Below are 14423 nucleotides of genomic sequence, written 5' to 3' on the forward strand. Positions count from 1 at the left end.
TGTGTTTATTCCCAGTGCTGCCGCACTGCAAGAGAGGAAGACTGCTATGTGAGCGAGTTCCAGGCAGAAATGATGGACAGACCAGACTGAGATTTTTCTGAGCAAGTTTTGCTACTTTCGCTTGAGTGATATTTTAGAATATATCTCACGCTCATCTGTATTTTCAGTTTTCATGTAGAATGTAATGTTACATTAATACAGTTCAGTCATATGTCCGTTAAAATATATGTATATAATTTATAGTAAATGTATAAAATGAATGGTTTATAATAAATGTAGATATTGTTCCAAAAATTAGTACATGTTAATGTTTAAATTATCACCCTTTAGGTGTATTTATATCAGTATTTATATCAGAATGACAGTTGCAAAAAGAAAAAGAAACGGTCAAATCAAACATTTCTTTTTATATATTTCAAATTGACATGATTACAAAATAAACACATTTTGTTAGATTTAATATTTTTATTATTATTTATTTTTTAGAGGGTACCCACAGTTGCGACAATTTACACATTTTGTTTTCCAGGACTTGAAATGCCATAAAAATGTATGAAATCTTGAAAATTGAAGATATATTTTTACATTTTGCTCAACTTTAAAATATTCTAGTATATATAGCTATGAATTAATGCTTGCTATTTATGCTATTTAAAAAATCATTAATGAATAAAACGTTTATTTATGAATATATTTATACAATTTTTGTTTATTAAAATGCTTGCAATTGCATAATTTTAGATTTAGTATTTGTATTATTTATCATATCGTTTTTTTACAGGGTTCTCCACAGTCATTGTTTAATATGGTAAATACAGTGAATATGTATTTTTCTAATTATGCTCAATTCTAAAATGATTTTGATTTTACAACTATTAATATCTACTTGTGAAAGTAGTAATTTATAATTTAAACTTTTTTACTCATTATTTAAAAAAAATTAATGAATAGCTGGAAAAGTCTTTGAAATTTACTAATCAAAACGTTTTCGAATTACAGGAGATTATTAGATTTAACTAGACTTGTCTTTTTAAATGTGCTTCTTAGGGTACAACAGAAGGGTTGAGCTTTGATTGTATAAAAGTATTTAGTGCTGTTTTGTTTTTTGACTCCAGAATGACGTGGCTTTTTTATGTACTGACCTTTGACCTACAGTTGAGAGTGAGCGTATGCACACATGCATCTGTTAGCTTTATAGTCTGTACACAGAAGCAGGTGTAAAGAATGCATCTGAATGCAGATGAAAGAGTTCTATTCAAACGTGACACTGTATTGAGAAATTAACATTTCCCACTACACGTTACTGATGCTACGCCGCTTATTTAGAAGAGGTCACGCCGGTCTGGAACTGAATAAATCATTCGGTATGTGAAGCTGAATTGATTGGCATTAAAAAAAGCATTTTCAAAATTACCAGTCTGGATGTAGATTGGGGACTACGGCAACAGTGGCCATTCATTTATCTCCCACACCATACGCATTTCCAGCCCCTCGCTATTTTCTGAAATGAGCGTGATAGAAAGATAGTCATTCAATTACAGGACGATCTTCTTATCGCTGACAGTCAGAGCAGAGGGAAAGCGCTGCACAGACAGAGGAGGAGGAAAAGAGGGAGAGCGATGGGGGTCGGAGGGCTTATCTCAGCACGCCAGCAGTCTGACGGCAGCCCCTCGCAGGAATGAGCTCCAGAACAAACACTCCCACAGGGCATTTTCCTCTCTCCATCACTCTCCCTTTCACTCCCTCTGCAACTCGTGAGCCTCAGCCTCTGTAAAACACCAAACAGCCTCCATAAATAACTCCCAACACCATCTGAACTGCCCCTACTCAAACAAAAGCAAATAAAACGGCAGTGTTTGGACACAGGGCTGTGAGGGAGGAAGACGTGTGTCCAGTCTGAGGCAGTAAAACACAGCGGTGTCAATAAATACGTCAGTAATGTGACCGTAATCACAGCGCTCTTTCAGATGGAAAAAAGCTGTGAGAACAGAGCATGCTGTTCAAATCTGAACCTGTTTAACCACTCTCTTCATTGCAAACATTGGGTCAAATCTCTTGTCGTCCTTATTACAGTGTCAACAGTGTTTAACAATGTCAACTAAATGCTCAAATAGGAACAGTTGGGGAAGGTTTCTGCATTTAGTTGGTCCTTGCTAAGGCAATCTGAACAATTCACTAACCCCTACAGTAAGTTGCATTTGCAGTCAGTTATTTTCCTTTTTTTTATTGTTCCATTTTTTCCCCTTGTTTTATTTATGTACCTTATACAAATAACATAATAATATACTGTATATGATGTAATAAAATATATTACAATATAAATAATAAATACTAAATTATTTTTAAATCAAAATTGTATTTCTCACATTAGATTTTTCATACAATTAATATACTTTATATAAAATATACATGTATTTGTATTTTAAATATATAATTTTTAAAAGATTTTTTTGCACTTTGAGGGATTTATAATATATATATATATATATATATATATATATATATATAATATACTTTTAAATATTATTTTTAAGCAAAATTGTATTTCTCATGTTTATATACAGTATATGTCCAGGTTTGTCTTGGAATTCCTTAAAATAAAATCAGTTGCATTTGATTCGGTTTATTTGGATTGCATAGCTCTGATCATTAGGTCTTTGAAATTTTTGAATTCGTATTGACAAATACATCTTTTGATTGCAGGCTTCGGACCAAATCTGAGAGATTACTGGACTGTTTTTCACAGGAGAAACATCTGAGCAGCAGAAGTCTCTGTTTAATTGCATCTCGCCTATTGCATCACCATCAGCTCAGGTAGGTCAAAAGTTTGGGTGTGGATTGGGAGAGAGTTTCGATTTGGGCAGGTTTGCGTTTCGCTTAAGTTTTTGGCAGATCTGAAAGGCAGCTCTGCAGGTGCAGGGTGTGTTGAGCGGTCGAGTCCATATGAATGGAGTCGTGAATTCAGATCTGTCCTAACTGTGTCTGTCCTCTGCCTGACTCCTAATCCCTCCATAATCCCATTATGCAAATCCCCCACAATTCGCAGAGAGACTTTTAACGCAACAATTGCTGCAGCGAGACACCAGCTTTTGATCTGAAGGGAGGTTGAGAGTTCGGGAAAGAGCGAGAGGGGGCTTCGGAGACCTTGGCCCCAAAGAATGTGCTGATCCACAAGCTTGCCTCTGTCATAACCTAGTGTAATTTATGTGAAGCCCCAGGACATGCTAAACAAGATTACCATCATTCAGACAAAACCCATATTATTACTCTGTCAGGGTGAATATGCTGTGGGGTTTTTTGACACCGTGTTGTCCAATCAGAGGAAAGTTTTCATGATGGTGTCACTTCACTATTGGACAGAGTCGCTGTAATAGATCTGTTAGCAGGTGGACATCCAGCATCCCAACAAAAGAGGGAAACACATTTTGTACAACAGCCACGTATTTGTTAGAGCTCATAGGCAATAAGTCTGCTTTGAATAGTCCCAGTCTGTTGTTTCCCGGTGGGCTGAATGTGGAAGTGTTTAAGATTATGAATAAACTTACAATAGTAAAAATGGTATATATTCGCTTCATTACGTGCTATTAGGTATATTTGAAAAGATGTGCAATGTGACGACTTTTAAAGAGAGTGGAAAATATGCAAAATATATTGACACACATTATTGGATTAAATTGGGAACATCAAAACTAGAAATATTTGTCAAAACTATTTAAAAGCAAAATGGCCAAGCTATGTATTAATGTGAGTGGCAGTCTACTGTAAAGTGTATATATATATATATGGTAAAATGGTTTTTAAATGGTAACCATTTTAATTTTAAAGTTTTGTGATCGTTTTTGATTTAAATTTTTTTTTTTTTTTACAAATATGCCTATATAGTTTAAGTTTTAGTTAGTACTGTATATCGATGTATGTATCTAATAATTAGATTTATTAATTAATAAAATGTACATATTAAAATATTTAAATATTACATCAAAATATGCTATATAAAGCATTAAGTATATATTTATATTTACATTTATATTTATAGTATTTTAATTCATATTTACTAAGAGTTTTTGACACTGCGGTGAATTGAAGATTAAGCGCAGGACATGATGCATGAAACAAAAGCTTTTTATTTGAAATGAATGTACCCTGTTTGGTTTAAACACTAGACTGCAGTTTGTTTTTCATGTTCAGCTGGTAAAAAGTTGGATTTCTTTGTATTTAGCCCCCCAGATGCTATTGCTGTGAATGGAAACACGACGCATTATGTTAATCAATTTAAACGCATTAATAGCAGATGTAAAAATCATTCCCCCCCCACTCGCACCCTGCAACGTCACGCAGCGGCATGACTATAAAAATGAGGAGCACAAGCCAAACCCCACCCCTCCCTCACGACCTCGTTCTCTTTCACCCGGTTTTCCATCTGAGGAGTTTGTTCAAGGGTTCTGAGAGTGAGAGGACGGATGCTGGATTATTACTTCTGCCATTACCTGACAGCTCTTTATCTTTACTTAACACACACACTGCTGCTTTTACCTACCATCTGGACTATTTTTAGATTTTTCATGCCTGATGCTCCAACGTTCATAGAGCTTCAAGACAACGTAAAGTGGTAAGTGTTTGTACTTGTTGCTATTAATAGAATTATTTTCCTTTTCCCCCATGCTTTAATATTCAGACAATGATTTGATAACGATATTTTATTTTTTGCAGAAGTACCGCAGTATCATGACCAGGAAGGTGTTCCCCAACACACGTGAGCGCTGGCGCCAACATAATGTCAACACAGCCTTCGCAGAGCTGCGGAAACTCATCCCCACGCACCCGCCCGAGAAAAAACTCAGCAAGAACGAGATCCTGCGGCTGGCCATGCGCTACATCAACTTCTTGGTGACTCTGCTGGAGAGCCAGGGAGGAGAGCCGTCGGCTCACTCGCAAGCCGCGCTCCTCACACTGATCACGGGGAACATGCAGAAGCTGCGCACCGACCGCACCTGGACCAGCGACACCGACCCGCCCTCACCCGGGTCCAGCTGTGACAGTTCAGAAGCCTGGTAGAACGAAGCTGAAGCGTGAGCGTTCTGTGAAAGGATTCCGTGATTGTGATGTTTTTGAACATTCCATTGCCATGGAGAGACGAAGCTGGATTTTTGGAACTCGGAATGTTCACTATAACATCACAATCACTCATTTCTTCCGAGCTTTTTGGAAACGAATGATCTGTGGAAACCCAGAAACACTTTATTCATCACCAGTACTGCTGTAATTGAGCAGGAACCCTAAACAACATATGCATGGTCAAGGATGCACTTGGGAAGCATCTCCCTGATACTTTTTAGTATTAATGTCGTTTCATTTCCTTGACTGAATTAACACCCAAGAATGTTTTGTTTGAGACTGAAGGCAGCCTCAGAATTGAAACTGTAATTTATTTGATTGTATTTAATTTTTTATTTATTATTTATGCTTTCAATGGATTCAGCACATGTGACTTGTTGTACATTAAATCGTAATTTATTAAATGGAAAAATCTTATTAAATATGTTTTGCCAAAGGTTATTTTTGTGTATTCATTATTCAAAAGTGTAAATAGTTTTTTCTCAATAATCAAATTGCTTGGAAATTATTTATTGGATTAATTTATTAGTCTGTTTGAAATTAAAATGCCTAAAAAAACTCTTTGTTTGGTTGGTTAAAGTGGCTGTTGTTGTAACAGGTTTGTATGAACCAGTGTGCATGTAATGGTCAGCTCTGAAGACTCTGATTGGCTTTTATGTTGTGGTCACTTAATTGTTCACTGCAGAGGCTGTTTAAGAGTCGTGTGACCATAGTGATGACCTCTGGAAGTGTCCAAGCCACACGAGAGATTGGATTGTAAACTCGGCTTAACTTTTGATCTGAGGCCAGAGGTCATCTTGGAGTCAAAATCCACACTTGTCCGTGACCAATCAGGTGCACAAAAGTGGGAGTGTGTGCGTTTGTGCTACATTCACATCAGTACAGAAAATTTATCTATTAAATTTTAATACCAGTTTTTTTTTTTAGGTTAATTAACTTTTAAACAGAATATGAATATATAAATGTATAAACGTAAATATTTTCTAAATATATACCTGTATGTGTGTATATATATACATAATAAGTATACACTGTACACATACATATATAATGTAATCAAAATCTTTTATTTTAGATGAGATTAATCGTTTGACCGCACTAATATATGTGTATATATATATATATATATATTTATATATTATTGAGATCATGAGATGATTTTGGATAAATGCATGTAAACACTGCAAATAAGCATATCCATCATTTCTGTTCAGATTACTCTAGTCTTCAGACCACATTTGACCTAAAGTGTAAAAAACAAAACAAAGTTAAATCCCATTTAGCTGTGTTACTATCATCATCACAGAGGAAGAGTGAGTTTCTGGGCATCTGTTCATACCACTTTAGCCATTTGAAATCAGCAGCTGACTGACCCTCCGTGCTAATCTCCATTTAACACAACACACAATCACAACCGCAAACACAAAAAAAGCTACTTTGTGATCCTAAAACCAAACACGGAAAAGCAAAGCTCATCTGGCAAGTGTGTGAATGGTTGCTAATGATTATTTAGAGCCTTCTGGTTTAAATAATGTTCAAACAATCACTATCTACTAACAATATTTGCATAAATAAGAATATATACTGTAAACTGTATTATCGCACAGCTCTAGTGGGTTGTGTATCACCTCCAACAGTACACTCATGTAAAGCGATATATACTATATAACAAATCTCAACTGCCTAATTTTTTTTTTTGTGTTGCAAAATGTAACCAAATTGTCACCCAGCTCTATATAAAAATATCCAACTTCATACATACAGTATACTCACTTAGGGCAATATATACTATTACTATATATATATACTATATTTAACTGCTTGATTGCTGTTGTCATTAAAATATAGACTATATTATAGGCAAGCTCTATATATACAGTATATAGGTGGATATGTGAACAAATCTAACTTTATCTGCATACATACAATATACTTACTTAGGGCGATATATACTATATAGCAAAACAGCTTGATTTTTTCATTTAATCACAAAATGTTTTTATCACCCAGCTCTTTATGTAAAGTTGGATATATAAAAATGTCAAAATGTATCCACATTCATAAAATACACTATACTATATAGCAATTCTCAAATTCTTGATTGCTATTATCATCACAAAATGTAAACTATATTATTGGCAAGCTCTAAATATAAAGTAGGTTATATATAAATGTCCAACCTTATCCACATACATGCAATATACTCACTTAGGGCAATACATAGCCTATTATAATGTAAATTTTGCTGCTTGACATATATAATATGTAGCAAATCTCAAGTATTTTATTATTATTATTATTATTATTATTATATAGCAAATTTCAACTTCTTGATTGCTGCTATTTTCACAAAATGTACAGTATTGGCCCGAATATAAGACAACCCTGATTATAAGACGATCCCCCTTTTTCCAGATGCACCTTTTGGAAAAAGGCTTTTTAAAAACCAAATCTTGTTTTTTCTCAGTAAAACACATTTTGTCTTCAATTATTTTCATATTGCATATTTTTCCTATTTTAATTTTTGTTTTGAAAGTATGGTAAAAACTGGTCAAATCTACCAACAATCACATTTAAAAAAAATATACACTTTTTGATATACCATAAAAAAAAAACAGGTAGCCCATCTGAATTAGGACATTTAGGCTATCCATCTAATAGTATTAATTCAAAATCTTATTAACAGTAGAAGTTCAATCTTACCGTAGTCTTCAAATCTGGGTACTGTCTTACGTTTTAAAATCACAAAGGGAGTTTGGTTCCATCAGGCTAACGTGACAGTCGCGACTCATGCAGCTGTAAGCTTTTCTTTTTCTTTAGTTTTTACTCGCGATCTTTACAACACGCGTTACATGACGCATTTCATGGCACACTCGTTTTATGCGTATTGTTGTGGGTGTATTATTGACATGTCAAAGTCTAGACCCTGAATATAAGACGACCGCGTTTTATTCAGATGTATTTCCAAGAAAAAAACATCCTCTTATATTCGGGTCAATACGGTAATCATCGGCAAGTTCTATATATAAAGTTGGATATATAAAAATGTCCAACTTTATCCACATACATACAATATACTTTACTATATTGCAAATCTCACCTTCTTGATTTTTTTTTATTTCATTGCAAATGTAACTATATTATCACCCAGCTCTTTATATAAAGTTGTATATATAAAAATAATAAAACTTGTGGATATATAAAACTATCATAAACCGTATCATGACGCGAGCGTGTGGCGGCGCCGGCGCTAACCCAGATAATGACGTCACTATGCCGGATCTGGGTCAGCGCCGCCACACGCTCGCGTCATGATACTGTCGTGAACGCGCATTCACAAGTGATGCAGTAGAGACGAAAATGTGGAATAAAGTCATTATTTTTGTTTTCTTTGCGCAAAAAAGTATTCTCGTAGCTTCGTAACTTTACAGTTGAACCACTGATGTCACACGGACTACTTTGTCGATCATCTTGGTACTTTTCTGGACATTGAATGTGGTAGTTACCTTGCTGTCTATGGGAGGGTCAGAGAGCCCTCAGATTTCATCAAAAATATCTTAAATTGTGTTCTGAAGATGAACGAAGGTCTTACGGTTTCGAACAACATGAGGGTGAGTAATTAATAATAGAATTTTCATTTTTGGGTGAACTAACCCTTTAACATCATGATTTTCTGTAAAGCTGCTTTGAAACATAAATTTAAATAAATTTGTCTTGACAGAGTATCCATTTCTAAATATTGTGCTGTTCCATGCTTTAAATGGATAAATCAGCTAAGATTAGACTCGAGCTGTGTTACACAGCAACTGATATTTAAAGCAAATGTTAATGTGATGAAAAGAGAGTAAAAATTAATAGTAAATAATAAACAGAATCCATTTCAGCATGACTAACACATCTCCTCTTCTTTCCAAGTGTCCTCCTCTCCTTCACTGTTCTACTCCAAGTATGCGGCTAATCTTCTATTGAGTGTGCCTTTTCCTTATCGGAACCCCACACTCTGCCTAAATCTGTTATCACAATGGAGCAGATCATGGGCTTCTCCCTCCCTCCCTCTCTCACATGCATTCACTCCCGCGCTCCGTTGCCCTCCCCGAAAGGAGGCTGAATGCAGAAGTGTCTCTGGTGCCAACTGATTAACCCTGATCTCTTTATACGTCTAAACCAATTCACATGCTGCATGCTAAATTTTTCCCACTCTGTCTGAGACCCCGTCTCCAAAAGAGGGGGCTGGAGGGGTCATAAATCCTTATATTTCCCCCCCTAAAAATAAAGGAAGCATGGAGGAGAGGGTAGAAAGTGTTATCTGTGCGAGACAGGAGAGCTGCTTGGAGTGCATGCAGGTGCATCACTGGCTGGAGGGACACCCATTGTTGGCCGGACAGCGGCTCTCTCCTCTAGAGCACTTTTTTTATGGCACACTGACAATCCAATGATCTGTAATCAGATTAGGCAAATGTATACTTCAAAAAGCAACATGCTGTAACTTTACAGAGGAAGAGGAGTTAGAACATTTTGGATTGGGGAAAAGTGGGATCATCTGAAACATTTAGTTTTTTATAAGAACAAATTTGATGGAGCATGAATATTTGCTAGTTTCATTGTTTAGATGTTATTGATGAAGACGTTCTCCTATCACATACTCTTAAAAATAAAGGTTCCAAAAGTGTTCTTTTTTTTTTTTTTTTTTTTTTAGAAGAACCATTTTCTTAGTGTTAAGAACATTTGAATAATCTCAAGAATTTTTTTCCACTGTGAAGAACCTTTTGTGTAATGGGTTGTAACTGATTACATATTATCTGGATATGTACGTAATCCGATTCCAAAAGTCAAGTACTCGTAATTAGAGTATATTACATCTTATAATGCTCATAATCAGATTACAGTTGCATTTTATGGATTACATGATTACATATTCACACAATGGAAATCAATCATTCAAAATTTATAGATTTTTTTCTTGTTTACATTTTCCTCTCTAAAAATCCTACATTGTGTCATACCATTTAGCTTTGACTCTATTCACAATATGGTCATGTAAATGTAATTTAAATAAATTTGCAAACCATGCTTCTGAATTTGGATGAAAAAAGCACCTCTCAGGAGACGAATTGTTGAATAAAGTTGTTTTTTTTCCTTTTGCGCACAAAAAATATTCTCGTAGCTTCGTATAATTGCGGATGAACCCCTGAAAGGCTCCTAATGGCCGGAGAAGAGCGACAAGGGGCTTGTTTTATTGGTGGGAAGGAAACGCTAGCTACAGAAAGCGGTGAAAATCATTTACGCAGCGCCAGGAAGTGAAAAAATGTGGACGTACATTGTATTGTTAATTATTAACTCATTAAACACTCCATGTTAGACATAGGTGTTCGCTTAAACACTGTCAGAAATATCTTAAAGTTAATTCCATGTATAATAGTGATGTCCTTTCCCATCAAAATCCACTCACATATTTGTTTAGAACTGTTTTGGACTATTTTTGCATGTAAACAGTGCTTGTTCTGTGCATATTTCTATCCTTAAAAGTTATACAGGTATGTAACATATTTAATATAATATATTTCTCTTTTGAGAAAGCAAAATTATGGACACCTGTTTTAGCCTGAAGCAACAATTTGAAGTTAAATACGTTTTAATTATGGATTTGTTTCTTACAAATATGCAGCCTTTCACATCACGTGATGTTGATTGATGGACTGAAGTGGTTTGGATTACTTGTGGATTATTGTGATGTTTTATCAGCTGTTTGGACTCTCAATATGACGACACCCATTCACTGCAGAGCATCCATTGCTGAGCAAGTGATATAATGCAAAATTTCTCAAAATCTGTTCAGGTTGAAGAAACAAACACATCTTGGATGGAATGAGGGTGAGTGCATTTTTAGCATATTTTGTTTGCACTATGCCTTTCAACTTGCAGAGGATGATTCAGCGAAAAGTTCACCAAGTTTAACTTTTACATCTATGCCATGAAAAATAGCAAACTGTACCTTTGTTCTCAGAGACAATAAAAAAAGAGTTAGTACTGTAGGGTTCTTAAAGTTGAGTAATAGATAACTAATAACTGATCAACGTTTCTCTAGATTATAGTAAATGCATAAATGTTCATTTTATTTTTGAGCATTCATACACAATACTAGCCTATAGGTAGTACTTGGTATTTAAATAATTGCAGCAAAAAGAGAACCTATTGACCACGACACCCATTCACTGCAGAGCATCCATTGCTGAGCAAGTGATATAATGCAAAATTTCTCAAAATCTGTTCAGGTTGAAGAAACAAACACATCTTGGATGGAATGAGGGTGAGTGCATTTTTAGCATATTTTGTTTGCACTATGCCTTTAAACTTGCAGAGGATGATTCAGCGAAAAGTTCACCAAGTTTAACTTTTACATCTATGCCATGAAAAATAGCAAACTGTACCTTTGTTCTCAGAGACAATAAAAAAAGAGTTAGTACTGTAGGGTTCTTAAAGTTGAGTAATGGATAACTAATAACTGATCAACGTTTCTCTAGATTATAGTAAATGCATAAATGTTCATTTTATTTTTGAGCATTCATACACAATACTAGCCTATAGGTAGTACTTTTTTTTCTGTGTAGGACATGGAGGAGTTTGTGCAGAGTTCAGGGGATGATGGGATTGTGGTCTTCACTCTGGGGTCCTTGGTAAACAACATGACCAAAGACAGGAGCAATACGATCGCCTCTGCACTGGCACAGATTCCACAGAAGGTTATTTACCATTCTCACATTCTTCTATTCTTTCCATATTTGATCAACCCTGCTTCTTGATAAAGGGGAAAAGTAGAAGCTTTCAGTCCTCGTAGGTCAGCTAGTGATTCTCTTTAATCTCTTTTTCAGTCTACACTTATCCGTTGTTAATGCGGTTGTATAAATGGGTTTTGTTTTGCTTGCAGGTTTTATGGCGATATGGTGGAGAGAAGCCAGATACTCTTGGTGAAAACACCAGAATCTATAAGTGGATCCCTCAGAATGATTTATTGGGTTTGTATTAAAATTAGTGATTGTGTATTTATGTTTAAGAAAAATGCAATGTTTTTCAAGAGCTATAAACTGGCATATATACTGTAGATAGCTAACTGAATTATACTACATTAGTTTAATGGTACAGGCACTTTTAAATGAAACTATGTAGCCCCCTACTGGTTACCTTGTGCCAAACAAAATAATCATACTATCCATGTTTTCTTTCCTGATTCAGGTCACCCTAAAACCAGAGCATTCATCACTCATGGAGGCACTAATGGCATATATGAGGCCATATATCATGGAGTTCCAATGGTCGGGATCCCCTTGTTTGGTGACCAGCCTGATAATTTAGTTCATATGAAGGCCAAAGGTGCTGCTGTTATCATTGACTTCAACAGTATGCAGATTCAAGACCTGGTGGATGGACTCAGTGCTGTCATTAACGATCCCTCGTGAGCTGACTTTCATTGTACAACTATGATAAGACTTTAGTGATATTTTGAAGGCTCTGTGCTGGCTTTTTCATTAATATTCAATGCAGACACAATAGATAGATGAACAGCAAAGCATACACAGACATATAACAGTATTTACAGTATCTTAATCTCCGCAGGTATAAAGAGAACGCTATGCGTTTGTCCAGGATTCATCATGACAGACCAGTAAAGCCTTTGGACGAGTCTGTGTTCTGGATTGAGTTCGTCATGCGCAATAAAGGCGCTAAACACCTGCGTGTCGAGGCCCACAACCTTACCTGGTACCAGTACCACTGTCTGGATGTGTTCGCTTTTCTCATCACTGTCCTCACTGTAGTTCTCTATGTCTTCTTTAAAATGTGCAAATTCTTCATAATGCGTTGCTGTTTTAGATCAAAAAGGAAAAGCAAAAAAGAGTGATGAAGCTTTTGGAAAACCCCTTTTTTGCACTGAACATTATGTCTCTCTGCCCACACCATGGGATGTCCATCCTGAGGTCCAGTAGCTGTACTGTTATTAACCAAAGTCCCTTTAGGACACGTCATTTCACTCTGTGACCATCTTTGAAACACCTCTCGGGCATGCAAGTGCAGCTCCTATCTCTTTGAATGGGGAAACATTGAATTCTCCAAAACTGTCTACCAAGCAATATACATTTTATATTTGAAATCACCAATGAAATCTGACAACAACTGTCTCATCAAAGTTGTTTATTTTGCTCAAATACCTTTAAAAAAAGCCAGTGCACATGCACAATCACTGTAGTTCATGGATGTACCTCATCACCACATCCCACAGCTTCAGATGGACTTACAGTAATAAACTAGAGTAGGCTACAGTCATTCTGAATCACAATAAGTCTTCCTTGTTGATGTCACCCTTGCTTTGTTTACTTGTTTGGAATGATCTATAGCCTATTGTGGAAAGCAATAATGTGAAATTATTGTAAATTGAAAAATAAGGTGTTTTTTGAACATTAAAGCATGTCAGCATATTCTGTTACACCAAATACACCAAATAATGATCTTTAAAAAAGCATCATATGACCCCTTTAAAAATGTATATCGTAGTCGTCGGTAAGTAACGCGTGGCTGTCCCCAGCGGATGTTGTAAATCACTGCAACGGGACTTTTATTTTAAAGGCGGACTGCTTGGTTCAGTAGCTTACTTCACACATCGCAGTCGACCATCAACAAGCTAGCGAACTCCTCATGTGATCCTGTCAATTTTCCTTATATGATCGGTTAAAACCCGAGATGATTAGAGACGGTTTGGTGATCGAGAGATTTGCTGCATGGCTGATGGTCCTAGATTGAACTGTAGTCCATTTTAGTCGATTAGCACGTTACTGATAGACGTCTAGCGCAACTGTTAGAACGGGTAATTTATTCATACAAGTTTAAAATCCTATTTCCTTTTTAAGCTGTATTGCGGGTATAACGTTGCATTAGTATAACGTTGTAAAAGGTCAAGATTAAAGCTAAATGATGTTGCGTTTAAGATCAAGTCTCTAGCGCGTTGTGGTCAATGATGAAGTCACAGAAGCTGCGTGAGACTGAGACCACGATGATGCACTAGCGGACTGCATACGGGTTCAAATCGATAATCGACTGAGTTCAATAGATTGCTTTTATGCTGATCACAGTACTGAATACTGCAACAACAAAAAACACGTGACCCTGGACCACAAAACCAGTCATAAGGGTCCATTTTTTAAAAAAATGTGAGATTTATACATAATCTGAAAGATGAATAAATAAGCTCTCCATTGATGTGTGGTTTATTAGGATCGGACAATGTTTGGCCGAGAAACAACAATTAGAAAATCTGGAAT

General features: G+C 35.9%; 2 protein-coding genes across 3 annotated transcripts; both read left to right on the forward strand.

Moving 5' to 3' along the window:
• The first annotated feature begins 2755 nt into the window (after positions 1-2755).
• tal2 (T-cell acute lymphocytic leukemia 2) lies at positions 2756-5398 on the forward strand. Of its 2 annotated transcripts, none has more exons than XM_016284690.1 (3): positions 2756-2814; positions 4556-4609; positions 4711-5398. In XM_016284690.1, the coding sequence occupies exon 3, from the start codon at positions 4726-4728 to the stop codon at positions 5053-5055; it is 330 nt and encodes a 109-aa protein (XP_016140176.1). In that variant the 5' UTR covers positions 2756-2814; positions 4556-4609; positions 4711-4725; the 3' UTR covers positions 5056-5398. The 2 variants fall into 2 exon arrangements, with proteins under 2 accessions (XP_016140176.1, XP_016140175.1); XM_016284689.1 differs by having other exon boundaries at positions 2800-2814; positions 4228-4609.
• Positions 5399-11726: 6328 nt separating this feature from the next.
• Positions 11727-13528, forward strand: LOC107594561 (UDP-glucuronosyltransferase 2B7). The gene is made up of 4 exons (XM_016284653.1): positions 11727-11855; positions 12041-12128; positions 12346-12565; positions 12727-13528. Exons 1-4 carry the CDS (start codon positions 11727-11729, stop codon positions 13007-13009), a joined length of 720 nt encoding a protein of 239 aa, XP_016140139.1. The 3' UTR covers positions 13010-13528.
• The last annotated feature ends 895 nt before the right edge of the window (positions 13529-14423 follow it).

The sequence above is a fragment of the Sinocyclocheilus grahami genome, unplaced genomic scaffold (genome assembly GCF_001515645.1).
Source record: "Sinocyclocheilus grahami isolate Dianchi unplaced genomic scaffold, SAMN03320097.WGS_v1.1 scaffold186.1, whole genome shotgun sequence".
In the NCBI taxonomy this organism is placed as follows: Eukaryota; Metazoa; Chordata; class Actinopteri; order Cypriniformes; family Cyprinidae; genus Sinocyclocheilus; species Sinocyclocheilus grahami.